The 17,784-nt window shown below is 53.5% G+C and overlaps 1 protein-coding gene across 3 annotated transcripts in view; it reads right to left on the bottom strand.

The window, feature by feature from the left end:
- The window catches only part of pold1 (polymerase (DNA directed), delta 1, catalytic subunit), a 38,352-nt gene that overhangs the window by 16,728 nt on the left and 3,840 nt on the right, over window positions 1–17,784 (bottom strand). For all 3 annotated transcript variants that reach the window (XM_088646432.1, XM_088646431.1, XM_088646433.1), the window contains exons 2-18: window positions 17,044–17,224; window positions 16,830–16,943; window positions 14,156–14,296; window positions 13,902–14,027; window positions 12,742–12,910; window positions 9,419–9,533; window positions 9,157–9,286; window positions 8,567–8,733; window positions 7,423–7,527; window positions 7,193–7,333; window positions 6,009–6,119; window positions 4,470–4,661; window positions 4,280–4,368; window positions 3,096–3,212; window positions 2,277–2,390; window positions 631–778; window positions 423–518 (exon numbers count right to left, since the gene is read on the bottom strand). In XM_088646432.1, the coding sequence (XP_088502558.1) occupies window positions 423–518; window positions 631–778; window positions 2,277–2,390; window positions 3,096–3,212; window positions 4,280–4,368; window positions 4,470–4,661; window positions 6,009–6,119; window positions 7,193–7,333; window positions 7,423–7,527; window positions 8,567–8,733; window positions 9,157–9,286; window positions 9,419–9,533; window positions 12,742–12,910; window positions 13,902–14,027; window positions 14,156–14,296; window positions 16,830–16,943; window positions 17,044–17,224 (2,256 nt within the window). The remainder of the gene's footprint in view (window positions 1–422; window positions 519–630; window positions 779–2,276; window positions 2,391–3,095; window positions 3,213–4,279; window positions 4,369–4,469; window positions 4,662–6,008; window positions 6,120–7,192; window positions 7,334–7,422; window positions 7,528–8,566; window positions 8,734–9,156; window positions 9,287–9,418; window positions 9,534–12,741; window positions 12,911–13,901; window positions 14,028–14,155; window positions 14,297–16,829; window positions 16,944–17,043; window positions 17,225–17,784) is intronic.

Genomic DNA, 17,784 nt, shown 5'->3' with positions numbered 1-17,784 from the left:
GCCTGGACACACACTCAGGGTCCACAGACACTGGACACACACTCAGGGTCCACAGACACTGGACACAGTGGGAGAGACAGGCAGAGCTGGCTGCCCAGAGAGGACAGACTCCGTGACCACAGCCTGGACACAGACACTGGACACACACTCAGGGTCCACAGACACTGGACACAGTGGGAGAGACAGGCAGAGCTGGCTGCCCAGGGAGGACAGGCTCAGTGACCACAGCCTGGACACGCACACTGGACACACACTCAGTGACCACAGCCTGGACACAGACACTGGACACAGTGGGAGAGACAGGCAGAGCTGGCTGCCCAGAGAGGACAGGCTCCGTGTCCACAGCCTGGACACAGAGGAAGAGAGCACAGGGACGCGGGGGGGGGCAGCTCAGGGGGCGGGAGACGCCCCCCCCTCCTCACCTTGGCGTCCGCCTTGTAGCCGTTGGCGATGGTGTACCGCGCCTCCACCAGCTGCTTGGTCCTCTCGATCATCTGCCTGCCGAACCCGGTGACGCTCTGGCGGGGGAGAGAGAGAGAGAGAGAGAGAGAGAGACTCCTGACTCACGGGCCCGCGCCCCGCCGCCCGCGCCCCCCCCGCCCCCCCGCGCCAGCAGGGGGCGCCGCTCACCTGCGAGATCTCCAGGCAGGGCAGCTTGCCCACCTGCGCACCCGTGAAGCCGTAGACCGAGTTGGCGCTGACCTTCAGGGCCAGCTGGCGGCCGTCCAGCACCTGCTTCTTGAAGGGGTCCGTCTCCCCCTTCAGCTCCGTCTTCGCCCTGCGAGAGAGAGACGGGTTATACACCAGGCAGGGGGAGAGACAGCTGGGGCATGGGGTTAGTGCAGGACAGAGAGAGAGAGACAGACGGGTTAGTACACCAGGCAGGGGGAGAGACAGCTGGGGCATGGGGTTAGTACAGGACAGAGAGAGAGACGGGTTATACACCAGGCAGGGAGAGAGACAGGCGGCACACTGCTGGGGCATGGGGTTAGTACAGTACAGAGAGAGAGACAGGTTATACACCAGGCAGGGGGAGAGACAGGCGGCACACTGCTGGGGAATGGGGTTAGTACAGTACAGAGAGAGAGAGACAGGTTAGTACACCAGGCAGAGAGAGAGAGACAGACAGCACACTGCTGGGGCACGGGGTTAGTACAGGACAGAGAGAGAGAGACGGGTTATACACCAGGCAGGGAGAGAGACAGGCGGCACACTGCTGGGGCATGGGGTTAGTACAGTACAGAGAGAGAGAGACAGGTTAGTACACCAGGCAGAGAGAGAGACAGGCAGCACACTGCTGGGGCACGGGGTTAGTACAGTACAGAGAGAGAGAGAGAGACGGGTTAGTACACCAGGCAGGGGGAGAGACAGCTGGGGCATGGGGTTAGTACAGGACAGAGAGAGAGAGACGGGTTATACACCAGGCAGAGAGAGAGACAGCTGGGGCATGGGGTTAGTACAGGACAGAGAGAGAGACGGGTTATACACCAGGCAGAGAGAGAGACAGCTGGGGCATGGGGTTAGTACAGGACAGAGAGAGAGAGACGGGTTAGTACACCAGGCAGGGGGAGAGACAGCTGGGGAATGGGGTTAATACAGTACAGAGAGAGAGAGACGGGTTAGTACACCAGGCAGGGGGAGAGACAGCTGGGGAATGGGGTTAATACAGTACAGAGAGAGAGAGAGACGGGTTAGTACACCAGGCAGGGGGAGAGACAGCTGGGGAATGGGGTTAGTACAGGACAGAGAGAGAGAGACGGGTTAGTACACCAGGCAGGGGGAGAGACAGCTGGGGAATGGGGTTAGTACAGGACAGAGAGAGAGAGACGGGTTATACACCAGGCAGGGGGAGAGACAGGCGGCACACTGCTGGGGCACGGGGTTAGTACAGTACAGAGAGAGAGACGGGTTAATACACCAGGCAGAGAGAGAGAGACAGACAGCACACTGCTGGGGCATGGGGTTAGTACAGGACAGAGAGAGAGAGAGACAGGCGGCACACTGCTGGGGCATGGGGTTAGTACAGTACAGAGAGAGAGAGAGAGACGGGTTAGTACACCAGGCAGGGGGAGAGACAGCTGGGGAATGGGGTTAATACAGTACAGAGAGAGAGAGACGGGTTACTACACCAGGCAGAGAGAGAGAGACAGACAGCACACTGCTGGGGCACGGGGTTAGTACAGGACAGAGAGAGAGAGACAGACAGACAGCACAGGACAATGTAATGGGACGGGAGACAGTCAATACCCCACAGAGCTAATTAACTCCAGTCTCACCTCTTTCTAGCGGACAGGAGATTCTCCAGGATCTCAGGCAACAGCCCCTTTCTGACAGAGCTCTTCACAAAGTAATCTCCTGTAGGGGTCTTGATGAAGTCTTCAGGAGACAGACTGTGTGACAGAAGAGAGACCAAAGTCAGTTTAGACTGTGTACGTTACCACAGATGAATGGAAATCTATTTCAGGTGTGTCTGTATGAATCTCTGTGAGGTGTGTCTCTAGGGTCTATATTAGGGTCTGTATTAATCTCTCTGTGTGTGTGAGGTGTGTCTCTAGGGTCTATATTAGGGTCTGTATTAATCTGTGTATGTGAGAGGTGTGTCTCTAGGGTCTATATTAGGGCCTGTGTTAATCTCTGTGTGAGGTGTGTCTCTAGGGTCTATATTAGTGTCTGTATTAATCTCTGTGCGTGTGTGAGGTGTGTCTCTAGGGTCTATATTAATCTCTCTGTGTGTGAGGTGTGTCTCTAGGGTCTATATTAATCTCTGTGTGTCTGTGAGGTGTGTCTCTAGGGTCTATATTAATCTCTCTGTGTGTGAGGTGTGTCTCTAGGGTCTATATTAATCTCTGTGTGTCTGTGAGGTGTGTCTCTAGGGTCTATATTAGGGTCTGTATTAATCTCTCTGTGTGTGAGGTGTGTCTCTAGGGTCTATATTAATCTCTGTGCGTGTGTGAGGTGTGTCTCTAGGGTCTATATTAATCTCTGTGCGTGTGTGAGGTGTGTCTCTAGGGTCTATATTAATCTCTGTGTGTGTCAGGTGTGTCGCGAGAATTTAATGATCCCTTGGGAATGAAATGCAATGATGTTTTTCTCACCCCAGGCGCTCTATGGAGCTGTGCTGCAGCAGGGTGGTGTAGCAGAGATTGTGAGCCATCATGATGGAGGGGTACAGGGAGGAGAAGTCCAGTGTGGCGATGGGGATGTTGTAGTACCTGCAGACAGACGGCAAGGACGATCAGAGAGCCTGACAGGCCGGAGTCAGGGAGGAGGAGGAGGGGGGGGGGGGGATGGCGGCGAGGCGAGTGGAGACTACAGACTACAGACTACAGACTACAGACACTAGACACTAGACACTAGACACTAGACACTAGACACTAGACACTAGACACTAGACACTAGACACTAGACACTAGACACTAGACACTAGACACTAGACACTAGACACTATATAATTATACTATACTATAATACTATATAGATTATATAATATGTCTTTGTTGTAAATGTCTATAACATGTCTGTAGATTTTATTTTACTTCTATTTTTTGTTTTGTTCCATGTTAATTTTATGATTTTTATTTGCTTTGGCAACACTGATTGTACCCAGCAGTCATGCTCATAAAGCACATTGAAGAGACTAGACACTAGACACTAGACACTAGACACTAGACACTAGACACTAGACACTAGACACTAGACACTAGACACTAGACACTAGACACTAGACACTAGACACTAGACACTAGACACTAGACACTAGACACTAGAGACTAGAGACTAGAGACTAGAGACTAGACACTAGAGACTAGACACTAGACACTAGACACTAGACACTAGACACTAGACACTAGACACTAGACACTAGACACTAGACACTAGACACTAGACACTAGACACTAGACACTAGACACTAGACACTAGACACTAGACACTAGACACGAGACACGAGACACGAGACACGAGACACGAGACACGAGACACGAGACACGAGACACGAGACACGAGACACGAGACACGAGACACGAGACACGAGACACTAGACACTAGACACTAGACACTAGACACTAGACACTAGACACTAGACACTAGACACGAGACACGAGACACGAGACACGAGACACGAGACACGAGACACGAGACACGAGACACGAGACACGAGACACGAGACACGAGACACGAGACACGAGACACTAGACACTAGACACTAGACACTAGACACGAGACACGAGACACGAGACACGAGACACGAGACACGAGACACGAGACACGAGACACAGACCCTTTCTCCGGCTCGATGACAGTGGCTCCAGTGTAGTCCTCCCCACTCTCCGTCTTCACCACCGGCATGACCAGCCCCTGTTTCATGGCCTGGCAGGACAGGGGGACAGGAGGTGAGCTCGCACCGCACGGCGGGACGCGGGGAGACGCGGGGAGACGCGGGGAGAGGGGCCCAGCACCGCCCGTCTCACCTGTCGGAGCAGCTGGGACACAACCTTGATCTGCTGGCCCCGGGACAGCAGGTAGGCGAGCGGGACCCCCGTCACGCGGGCCATCTCCATGTAGTTGATCACACACATGAGCTTGTCCAGCAGCCGCAGGGGCAGGTAGGCGTCCTTCAGGCAGTACACTGCCAGCCGCCGGCGCGTCTGCTCATTCCCATTCTGAGAGAGAGAGACAGGGGGGAGAGGGAGAGGAGAGAGGGAGAGAGGGGAGAGAGAGAGGGAGAGGGGAGAGGGGAGAGAGAGAGAGAGGGAGAGGGGAGAGAGAGAGGGAGAGGGGAGAGGGGAGAGAGAGAGAGAGGGAGAGGGGAGAGGGGAGAGAGAGAGAGAGGGGGGAGAGGGGGTAGAGAGAGAGAGGGGGTAGAGAGAGAGAGAGGGAAGGAGGGGGGGAGAGAGAGAGAGAGGGAAGGAGGGGGGGAGAGAGAGAGGGGTAGAGAGAGGGAGGGGGAGAGAGAGAGGAGAGGGGAGAGAGAGAGAGAGACGGGGGAGAGACATGCTAAGACTACAGAGACACCCATACAGACAGATAAAACAACTGTATTCCAGAAAATTCTCAACCCAGTTTAATACATCAGCCCAGGCTGGTGGGCTCCTCTTTACACAGAGGGTGGTGGGGGTGGGGAACAAGCTGTCCAGCCACGTAGTTGAAGCCGATACCCTGGCTTCCCTCCAGACACAGCTGGGTGAGCTCCTCCAGTCAGGACAGGAGGCTCTTCTGTACACAGAGGGTGGCGGGGGTGGGGAACAAGCTGCCCAGCCCTGTGGTTGAAGCCGATACCCTGGCTTCCCTCCAGACACAGCTGGGTGAGCTCCTCCAGTCAGGACAGGAGGCTCTTCTGTACACAGAGGGGGGTGGGGGTGGGGAACAAGCTGCCCAGCCCTGTGGTTGAAGCCGATACCCCGGCTTCTCTCCAGACACAGCTGGGTGAGCTCCTCCAGTCAGGACAGGAGGCTCTACTGTACACAGAGGGTGGTGGGGGTGGGGAACAAGCTGCCCAGCCCTGTGGTTGAAGCCAATACCCTGGCTTCTCCCCAGACCCAGCTGGGTGAGCTCCTCCAGTCAGGACAGGAGGCTCTTCTGTACACAGAGGGGGGTGGGGGTGGGGAACAAGCTGCCCAGCCCTGTGGTTGAAGCCGATACCCCGGCTTCTCTCCAGACACAGCTGGGTGAGCTCCTCCAGTCAGGACAGGAGGGGCTTCTGTACACAGAGGGGGGTGGGAGTGGGGAACAAGCTGCCCAGCCCTGTGGTTGAAGCCGATACCCTGGCGTCTCTCCAGACACAGCTGGGTGAGCTCCTCCAGTCAGGACAGGAGGCTCTTCTGTACACAGAGGGGGGTGGGGGTGGGGAACAAGCTGCCCAGCCCTGTGGTTGAAGCCGATACCCCGGCTTCTCTCCAGACACAGCTGGGTGAGCTCCTCCAGTCAGGACAGGGGGCTCTTCTGTACACAGAGAGCGGCGGGGGTGGGGAACTGGGATCAAGTAGCCACTGACGACCAAGCGGACCGACCTGCAGGTCTGTGATGATGGAGTGCTGCACGTCCTCCTTCTGCTCCTGCAGGAAGTGGAAGCTGACGGCGTTCAGGGTGTAGGACCTGAGCTTATAGTCCCTGAGCAACACCTGGGAGAGGCAGAGGGGTTAGTGCAGGCAGGCAGCAGGTCAACCTGTACCACACAGAGAGACAGGCAGGCAGGCAGCAGGTCAACCTGTACCACACAGAGAGACAGACAGGCAGGCAGCAGGTCAACCTGTACCACACAGAGAGACAGGCAGGCAGGCAGCAGGTCAACCTGTACCACACAGAGAGACAGACAGGCAGGCAGCAGGTCAACCTGTACCACACAGAGAGACAGACAGGCAGGCAGCAGGTCAACCTGTACCACACAGAGAGACAGACAGGCAGGCAGCAGGTCAACCTGTACCACACAGAGAGACAGACAGGCAGGCAGCAGGTCAACCTGTACCACACAGAGAGACAGACAGGCAGCAGGTCAACCTGTACCACACAGAGAGACAGACAGGCAGGCAGCAGGTCAACCTGTACCACACAGAGAGACAGACAGGCAGGCAGCAGATCAACCTGTACCACACAGAGAGACAGACAGGCAGGCAGCAGATCAACCTGTACCACACAGAGAGACAGACAGACAGGCAGCAGATCAACCTGTACCAGACAGAGAAACAGACAGGCAGCAGGTCAACCTGTACCAGACAGAGAGACAGACAGGCAGCAGGTCAACCTGTACCAGACAGAGAGACAGACAGGCAGCAGGTCAACCTGTACCAGACAGAGAGACAGACAGGCAGCAGGCCAACCTGTACAAGACAGAGAGACAGACAGGCAGCAGGTCAACCTGTACCACACAGAGAGACAGGCAGGCAGGCAGCAGGTGCACCTGTACCACACAGAGAGACGGGCAGGCAGCAGGTGCACCTGTACCACACAGAGAGACAGACAGGCAGCAGGTCAACCTGTACCACACAGAGAGACAGACAGGCAGCAGGCCAACCTGTACAAGACAGAGAGACAGACAGGCAGCAGGTGCACCTGTACCACACAGAGAGACGGGCAGGCAGCAGGTGCACCTGTACCACACAGAGAGACAGACAGGCAGGCAGCAGGTGCACCTGTACCACACAGAGAGACAGGCAGGCAGGCAGCAGGTCAATCTGCACCAGACAGGCTGACTGACCTGCAGCAGGTCGAACTGGACCCTCCCCTCCATGTTCACCATCTTGTTCTCCCTCCTGCCCATCTGCTTCGACTGGAAGCTGGAGTCCTTCACCACAGAGCGTATTCCTCTGACCCGACCCAGGTAGGGGAACAGCGACACCTGGAGCCACACAGAGGATCAGCCTGAGCTGCCGACACGACAAGGCCACTGACCCGCCGGTGACCGGACTGCACTGGACGGGCCGGTACCTTCAGCGTGCCGGCTCTGTTCAGCAGGTAGGGCAGGTCGAAGTTCTGGATGTTGTAGCCCGTGATGATGTCGGGGTCCACCGTCCGCACGAACTCCGCCCAGCTCTGAGACAGAGGGAGAGAAACGACTCACCGACAGCTGGACAGTGGGGACACAGAGTGACCCAGACTGGACCGGCGATCTCTGGACTGTAGGGGTACAGTGTGACCCAGACTGGACCGGCGATCTCTGGACTGTAGGGGTACAGACTGACCCAGACTGGACCAGTGATCTCTGGACTGTAGGGGTACAGACTGACCCAGACTGGACCAGTGACCTCTGGACTGTAGGGGTACAGACTGACCCAGACTGGACCAGTGATCTCTGGACTGTAGGGGTACAGACTGACCCAGACTGGACCAGTGAGCTCTGGACTGTAGGGGTACAGACTGACCCAGACTGGACCAGTGATCTCTGGACTGTAGGGGTACAGTGTGACCCAGACTAGACCAGTGATCTCTGGACTGTAGGGGTACAGTGTGACCCAGACTGGACCAGCAATCTCTGAACTGTAGGGGTACAGACTGACCCAGACTGGACCAGCGATCTCTGGACTGTAGGGGTACAGTGTGACCCAGACTAGACCAGTGATCTCTGGACTGTAGGGGTACAGTGTGACCCAGACTGGACCAGTGATCTCTGGACTGTAGGGGTACAGTGTGACCCAGACTGGACCGGCGATCTCTGGAGTGTAGGGGTACAGTGTGACCCAGACTGGACCAGTGATCTCTGGACTGTAGGGGTACAGTGTGACCCAGACTGGACCAGTGATCTCTGGACTGTAGGGGTACAGTGTGACCCAGACTGGACCGGCGATCTCTGGACTGTAGGGTTACAGTGTGACCCAGACTGGACCAGCGATCTCTGGACTGTAGGGTTACAGTGTGACCCAGACTGGACCAGCGATCTCTGGACTGTAGGGGTACAGTGTGACCCAGACTGGACCAGTGATCTCTGGACTGTAGGGTTACAGTGTGACCCAGACTGGACCAGTGATCTCTGGACTGTAGGCTTACAGACTGACCCAGACTGGACCGGTGATCTCTGGACTGTAGGGGTACAATACGACACCTCTATAGAAACCAGAGTAGATTTCTCTCTTACCTTAAGCAGTTGCCCCTCTTGCTCAAAGCAGAGCACCTGAGAGCCCACGATGCTGGCACAGGATTTAAGAGTGAAGACATTTCGGACGAAGGGGTCTTTCTCCCCCTGACGCTGAACCATGGAGGCAATTTGGATAACAGGGTCCTTTTCAGGCTCTGGGAAAATTCCTGAGAGAGAGAGGGGTTAATACAGACACACTGACTGGACACTCCAGTTCATTAACACTGCACTGAGAGAGAGAGGGGTTAATACAGACACACTGACTGGACACTCCAGTACATTAACACTGCACTGAGAGAGAGAGGGGTTCATACAGACACACTGACTGGACACTCCAGTACATTAACACTACACTGAGAGAGAGAGGGGTTCATACAGACACACTGACTGGACACTCCAGTACATTAACACTGCACTGAGAGAGAGAGGGGTTCATACAGACACACTGACTGGACACTCCAGTACATTAACACTGCACTGAGAGAGAGAGGGGTTAATACAGACACACTGACTGGACACTCCAGTACATTAACACTGCACTGAGAGAGAGAGGGGTTAATACAGACACTGAGAGAGAGTGACGCACAGACCTTTCCTCCCAGCACACTCGATGTCGAAGCTCAGGACTCGAAGGGGAGCGATTCTCTGCCACTCTCCCTCTGCAGGGTGACTGATCAGGTCTGTCCATCCCACGTCCACCTCGTACTGACACAGAGACACCTGGACAGAGAGCGAGCGAGCACAGTGTATCAGCACTGAACCGCAGGACAGTGCAGGACAACAGCACCAGCAGTGCTGTGGGGCTCTGGAGGGCTTCTGGGAGTCACGGGGGGGGGTCACTATTTTGAGTACCTGGCTGGGACAGTGTGGCTTAGAGTCTCCAGGCTGCTGCTCTTTTCTCAGTCTGTACTTCCCAGCTGGTAACTCAATCCAGTTACAGCCAACTACATCAGCGTCCACCATAAACCTGCAGAGAGAGGGGTCAATACACACACACTGACTGGACACTCCAGTACATGAACACTGCACTGAGAGAGAGGGGTTCATACAGACACACTGACTGGACACTCCAGTACATGAACACTGCACTGAGAGAGAGAGGGGTTCATACAGACACACTGACTGGACACTCCAGTACATTAACACTGCACTGAGAGAGAGAGGGGTTAATACAGACACACTGACTGGACACTCCAGTACATTAACACTGCACTGAGAGAGAGAGGGGTTCATACAGACACACTGACTGGACACTCCAGTACATTAACACTGCACTGAGAGAGAGAGAGGGGTTCATACAGACACACTGACTGGACACTCCAGTACATTAACACCACACTGAGAGAGAGAGGGGTTCATACAGACACACTGACTGGACACTCCAGTACATGAACACTGCACTGAGAGAGAGAGAGAGGGGTTCATACAGACACACTGACTGGACACTCCAGTACATTAACACTGCACTGAGAGAGAGAGGGGTTAATACAGACACACTGACTGGACACTCCAGTACATTAACACTGCACTGAGAGAGAGAGGGGTTCATACAGACACACTGACTGGACACTCCAGTACATTAACACTGCACTGAGAGAGAGAGAGGGGTTCATACAGACACACTGACTGGACACTCCAGTACATTAACACCACACTGAGAGAGAGAGGGGTTCATACAGACACAATGACTGGACACTCCAGTACATGAACACTGCACTGAGAGAGAGAGAGAGGGGTTCATACAGACACACTGACTGGACACTCCAGTACATTAACACTGCACTGAGAGAGAGAGGGGTTCATACAGACACACTGACTGGACACTCCAGTACATTAACACTGCACTGAGAGAGAGAGAGGGGTTCATACAGACACACTGACTGGACACTCCAGTACATTAACACCACACTGAGAGAGAGAGGGGTTCATACAGACACACTGACTGGACACTCCAGTACATGAACACTGCACTGAGAGAGAGAGAGGGGTTCATACAGACACACTGACTGGACACTCCAGTACATTAACACTGCACTGAGAGAGAGAGGGGTTAATACAGACACACTGACTGGACACTCCAGTACATTAACACTGCACTGAGAGAGAGAGAGGGGTTAATACACACACACTGACTGGACACTCCAGTACATGAACACTGCACTGAGAGAGAGAGGGGTTCATACAGACACACTGACTGGACACTCCAGTACATTAACACTGCACTGAGAGAGAGAGGGGTTAATACAGACACACTGACTGGACACTCCAGTACATTAACACTGCACTGAGAGAGAGAGGGGTTCATACACACACACTGACTGGACACTCCAGTACATTAACACTGCACTGAGAGAGAGAGGGGTTCATACAGACACACTGACTGGACACTCCAGTACATTAACACTGCACTGAGAGAGAGAGGGGTTCATACAGACACACTGACTGGACACTCCAGTACATGAACACTGCACTGAGAGAGAGAGGGGTTCATACAGACACACTGACTGGACACTCCAGTACATTAACACTGCACTGAGAGAGAGAGGGGTTAATACAGACACACTGACTGGACACTCCAGTACATTAACACTGCACTGAGAGAGAGAGGGGTTCATACAGACACACTGACTGGACACTCCAGTACATTAACACTGCACTGAGAGAGAGAGAGGGGTTCATACAGACACACTGACTGGACACTCCAGTACATTAACACCACACTGAGAGAGAGAGGGGTTCATACAGACACACTGACTGGACACTCCAGTACATGAACACTGCACTGAGAGAGAGAGAGAGGGGTTCATACAGACACACTGACTGGACACTCCAGTACATTAACACTGCACTGAGAGAGAGAGGGGTTAATACAGACACACTGACTGGACACTCCAGTACATTAACACTGCACTGAGAGAGAGAGGGGTTCATACAGACACACTGACTGGACACTCCAGTACATTAACACTGCACTGAGAGAGAGAGAGGGGTTCATACAGACACACTGACTGGACACTCCAGTACATTAACACCACACTGAGAGAGAGAGGGGTTCATACAGACACACTGACTGGACACTCCAGTACATGAACACTGCACTGAGAGAGAGAGAGAGGGGTTCATACAGACACACTGACTGGACACTCCAGTACATTAACACTGCACTGAGAGAGAGAGGGGTTAATACAGACACACTGACTGGACACTCCAGTACATTAACACTGCACTGAGAGAGAGAGAGGGGTTAATACACACACACTGACTGGACACTCCAGTACATGAACACTGCACTGAGAGAGAGAGGGGTTCATACAGACACACTGACTGGACACTCCAGTACATTAACACTGCACTGAGAGAGAGGGGGGTTAATACAGACACACTGACTGGACACTCCAGTACATTAACACTGCACTGAGAGAGAGAGGGGTTCATACAGACACACTGACTGGACACTCCAGTACATTAACACTGCACTGAGAGAGAGAGGGGTTCATACAGACACACTGACTGGACACTCCAGTACATTAACACTGCACTGAGAGAGAGAGGGGTTAATACACACACACTGACTGGACACTCCAGTACATTAACACTGCACTGAGAGAGAGAGGGGTTCATACAGACACACCGACTGGACACTCCAGTACATTAACACTGCACTGAGAGAGAGAGGGGTTCATACAGACACACTGACTGGACACTCCAGTACAGTAACACTGCACTGAGAGAGAGAGGGGTTAATACACACACACTGACTGGACACTCCAGTACATTAACACTGCACTGAGAGAGAGAGGGGTTAATACACACACACTGACTGGACACTCCAGTACATTAACACTGCACTGAGAGAGAGAGGGGTTCATACAGACACACTGACTGGACACTCCAGTACATTAACACTGCACTGAGAGAGAGAGGGGTTAATACACACACACTGACTGGACACTCCAGTACATTAACACTGCACTGAGAGAGAGAGGGGTTAATACAGACACACTGACTGGACACTCCAGTACATTAACACTGCACTGAGAGAGAGAGGGGTTAATACAGACACACTGACTGGACACTCCAGTACATGAACACTGCACTGAGAGAGAGAGGGGTTCATACAGACACACTGACTGGACACTCCAGTACATTAACACTGCACTGAGAGAGAGACACACCGGATCTCGAAGTCGATGTTGGCCTCGTACGCAGAGTAGCTCTGTGTGGAGAAGTTCCCGAACTTGAACCCCTGCTCCAGGAGACGCTTTGCAGGGGCAATCAGTCGCGGGGTTGCCATGGTGATGCGCAGGAAATCGCTGGAGCGGTTTCCATGGTAACCATACATGCCTGGAGAGGGATGGACACAGACATCCAATTGAGATCCTGTCCTGGGAGACACACAGTGATCACTCTGCACCAGTAACCCCACCTGGGAGACACACAGTGATCATTCTGCACCTGTAACCCCACCTGGGAGACGCACAGTGATCATTCTGCACCAGCAGCCCCACCTGGGAGACACACAGTGAGCATTCTGCACCTGTAACCCCACCTGGGAGACGCACAGTGATCACTCTGCACCAGTAGCCCCACCTGGGAGACACACAGTGATCATTCTGCACCAGTAACCCCACCTGGGAGACGCACAGTGATCACTCTGCACCTGTAACTCCACCTGGGAGACACACAGTGATCACTCTGCACCAGTAACCCCACCTGGGAGACGCACAGTGATCATTCTGCACCAGTAACCCCACCTGGGAGACACACAGTGATCATTCTGCACCAGTAGCCCCACCTGGGAGACACACAGTGATCATTCTGCACCAGTAACCCCACCTGGGAGACGCACAGTGATCACTCTGCACCTGTAACTCCACCTGGGAGACACACAGTGATCACTCTGCACCAGTAACCCCACCTGGGAGACGCACAGTGATCACTCTGCACCTGTACTCCACCTGGGAGACGCACAGTGATCACTCTGCACCAGTAACCCCACCTGGGAGACGCACAGTGATCATTCTACACCAGTAGCCCCACCTGGGAGACACACAGTGATCATTCTGCACCAGCAGCCCCACCTGGGAGACACACAGTGATCATTCTGCACCAGCAGCCCCACCTGGGAGACGCACAGTGATCACTCTGCACCAGTCGCCCCACCTGGGAGACGCACAGCGATCACTCTGCACCAGTCGCCCCACCTGGGAGACGCACAGTGATCATTCTGCACCAGTCGCCCCACCTGGGAGACGCACAGCAATCACTCTGCACCAGTGGCCCCCGCTGGGAGTCCCCCTGCGCCCCTGTACCCCAGTAAAGTGCCGACACTCACTCTCCTTGCGCGTGATGTCCACCGCCAGCACGGTGACGGACAGGTTGTCCTTGTTGGATCTCATGTCCTTCAGAACCACAGAGTTAAGCTCCTTCTGAAACTCGCCGAGGTGGGAGGAGGTGAACCCTGGGAGAGAGAGAGAGAGAGGCGGGGAGACGCTGAACCCAGGGGTGGAAAATCAGGAAGAAGGATCCCCTTTCCCTACCGGAGAGAGAGAGAGAGCGAGGGGCCGGTCGGACAGCGGACTCACGGACCGGCGGGCGCAGGAATGTAGAAATAGGGCGCAAAGCCGTGGATGTGGCAGCAGACGGAGTTCCCCAGGTCCGTGATTCCGAACACGCGGATGACGGGAACGCTGCCCTGAGACGCGCCTGGCATGCCAGCCACCGGTGAACCTGTCACGGAGGACGGAGAATTGGAGACACAGAGTTTAACTCCCAGTCTCTCAATACAGCAATCTCTTTTCTACACTCTAGAGACACACTGAGATTAACACAGACCCTAATACAGACCCTAGAGGCACACCTCACACACACACAGAGATTAATACAGACCCTAATATAGACCCTAGAGACACACCTCACACACACAGATTAACACAGACCCTAATACAGACCCTAGAGACACACTGAGATTAACACAGACCCTAATACAGACCCTAGAGGCACACCTCACACACACAGATTAACACAGACCCTAATACAGACCCTAGAGACACACCTCACACACACACAGAGATTAATACAGACCCTAATATAGACCCTAGAGACACACCTCACACACACACAGATTAATACAGACCCTAATATAGACCCTAGAGACACACCTCACACACAGAGATTAATACAGACCCTGATATAGACCCTAGAGACACACCTCACACACACACAGAGATTAATACAGACCCTAATATAGACCCTAGAGACACACCTCACACACAGATTAATACAGACCCTAATACAGACCCTAGAGGCACACCTCACACACACAGATTAACACAGACCCTAATATAGACCCTAGAGGCACACCTCACACACACACAGAGATTAACACAGACCCTAATACAGACCCTAGAGACACACAGAGATTAATACAGACCGTAATATAGACCCTAGAGACACACCTCACACACAGATTAATACAGACCCTAATACAGACCCTAGAGACACACCTCACACACACAGATTAATACAGACCCTAATACAGACCCTAGAGACACACCTCACACACACAGAGATTAATACAGACCCTAATACAGACCCTAGAGACACACCTCACACGCACACAGAGATTAATACAGACCCTAATACAGACCCTAGAGACACACCTCACACGCACACAGAGATTAATATAGACCCTAATACAGACCCTAGAGACACACCTCACACGCACACAGAGATTAATATAGACCCTAATACAGACCCTAGAGACACACCTCACACGCACACAGAGATTAATATAGACCCTAATACAGACCCTAGAGACACACCTCACACACACAGATTAATACAGACCCTAGAGACACACCTCACACACACAGATTAATACAGACCCTAGAGACACACCTCACACACACAGATTAATACAGACCCTAGAGACACACCTCACACACACAGATTAATACAGACCCTAGAGACACACCTCACACACACAGATTAATACAGACCCTAGAGACACACCTCACACACACAGATTAATACAGACCCTAGAGACACACCTCACACACACAGATTAATACAGACCCTAGAGACACACCTCACACACACAGATTAATACAGACCCTAGAGACACACCTCACACACACAGATTAATACAGACCCTAGAGACACACCTCACACACACAGATTAATACAGACCCTAGAGACACACCTCACACACACAGATTAATTCAGACCCTAGAGACACACCTCACACACACAGATTAATTCAGACCCTAGAGACACACCTCACACACACAGATTAATACAGACCCTAGAGACACACCTCACACACACAGATTAATACAGACCCTAGAGACACACCTCACACACACAGATTAATACAGACCCTAGAGACACACCTCACACACACAGATTAATACAGACCCTAGAGACACACCTCACACACACAGAGATTAACACAGACCCTAATAAAGACCCCAGAGACACACCTCACACACACACAGAGATTAACACAGACTCTAATATAGACCCTAGAGACACACCTCACACAGAGATGAATACAGACCCTAATATAGACCCTAGAGACACACCTCACACACACAGAGATGAATACAGACCCTAATATAGACCCTAGAGACACACCTCACACACACAGAGATGAATACAGACCCTAATATAGACCCTAGAGACACACCTCACACACACAGAGATGAATACAGACCCTAATATAGACCCTAGAGACACACCTCACACACACAGAGATGAATACAGACCCTAATATAGACCCTAGAGACACACCTCACACACACAGAGATGAATACAGACCCTAATATAGACCCTAGAGACACACCTCACACACACAGAGATTAATACAGACCCTAATATAGACCCTAGAGACACACCTCACACGCAGAGAGATTAATACAGACCCTAATATAGACCCTAGAGACACACCTCACACACACACAGAGATTAATACAGACCTTAATATAGACCCTAGAGACACACCTCACACACACACAGAGATTAATTCAGACCCCAATATAGACCCTAGAGAAACACCTCACACACACAGAGATTAATACAGAACCTAATATAGACCCTAGAGACACACCTCACACACACAGAGATTAATTCAGACCCCAATATAGACCCTAGAGACACACCTCACACACAGAGATTAATACAGACCCTAATATAGACCCTAGAGACACACGTCACACACACAGAGACATCAGTTTTCACCGAGGGGCAGACCGGCAGTTACCTAGGTAATAGTCCAGATCAATCTGCTGGAAAATGAGGGGAGTGTTGTGATGATCCAAGGGGGCAGCCGGTGGGCGTGGCCATCGAGGGTTCATGTCAGGAGAGAACAGACTCCCTGACGGGGGGGGGGCAGAGAGAGAGAAAGAATAGCTTAATTCACCACGTGCCCAACGGGGCCGCACAGTCCAGCCAGGGGGCGGGAGACCCACACTCACCCACGGGTATGACGTCATGCCCGGCCTGCCCCTCCCTCGACTCCGCCCCCATCTCGGATTCGTCGAGGAAAGCCAGCTCCTCCTCGAAGTGGGAGGGGCCGTCGTCCCAGTCGCCGCCCACTTTGGACCGCTTGGGCTGCGAGGCCGCGGCCGGGCCCGGGTTCCGCCTCTTCGTGTCCATCTGCGGTCAGACAGCCACAGCAGGGACAGTGAGCTGCGCGCTACGGGCACGGCTGTAGGGAACCCGTCTCGCCAAGCACCCCAATAATACACACCCCAATATAGATATGTACAGAGCTCAGTACAGCTCAGTACAGCCCTGACACACTCAGTCCCGGGGTGCAGTGCTCAGCACAGCCCTGACACACTCAGTCCCGGGGCGCAGTGCTCAGTATTGCCCTGACACACTCAGTCCCGGGGCGCAGTGCTCAGTACGGCCCTGACACACTCAGTCCCGGGGCGCAGTGCTCAGTACGGCCCTGACACACTCAGTCCTGGGGCGCAGTGCTCAGTACGGCCCTGACACACTCGGTCCCGGGGCGCAGTGCTCAGTACGGCCCTGACACACTCGGTCCCGGGGCGCAGTGCTCAGTACGGCCCTGACACACTCGGTCCCGGGGCGCAGTGCTCAGTACGGCCCTGACACACTCCGTCCCGGGGCGCAGTGCTCAGTACGGCCCTGACACACTCCGTCCCGGGGCGCAGTGCTCAGTACGGCCCTGACACACTCCGTCCCGGGGC

Source organism: Lepisosteus platostomus, chromosome 9, assembly GCF_059453375.1.
Source record: "Lepisosteus platostomus isolate fLepPlt1 chromosome 9, fLepPlt1.hap1, whole genome shotgun sequence".
NCBI classification, from domain to species: Eukaryota; Metazoa; Chordata; class Actinopteri; order Semionotiformes; family Lepisosteidae; genus Lepisosteus; species Lepisosteus platostomus.
This window is presented reverse-complemented; position numbering and strand designations above follow the sequence as displayed.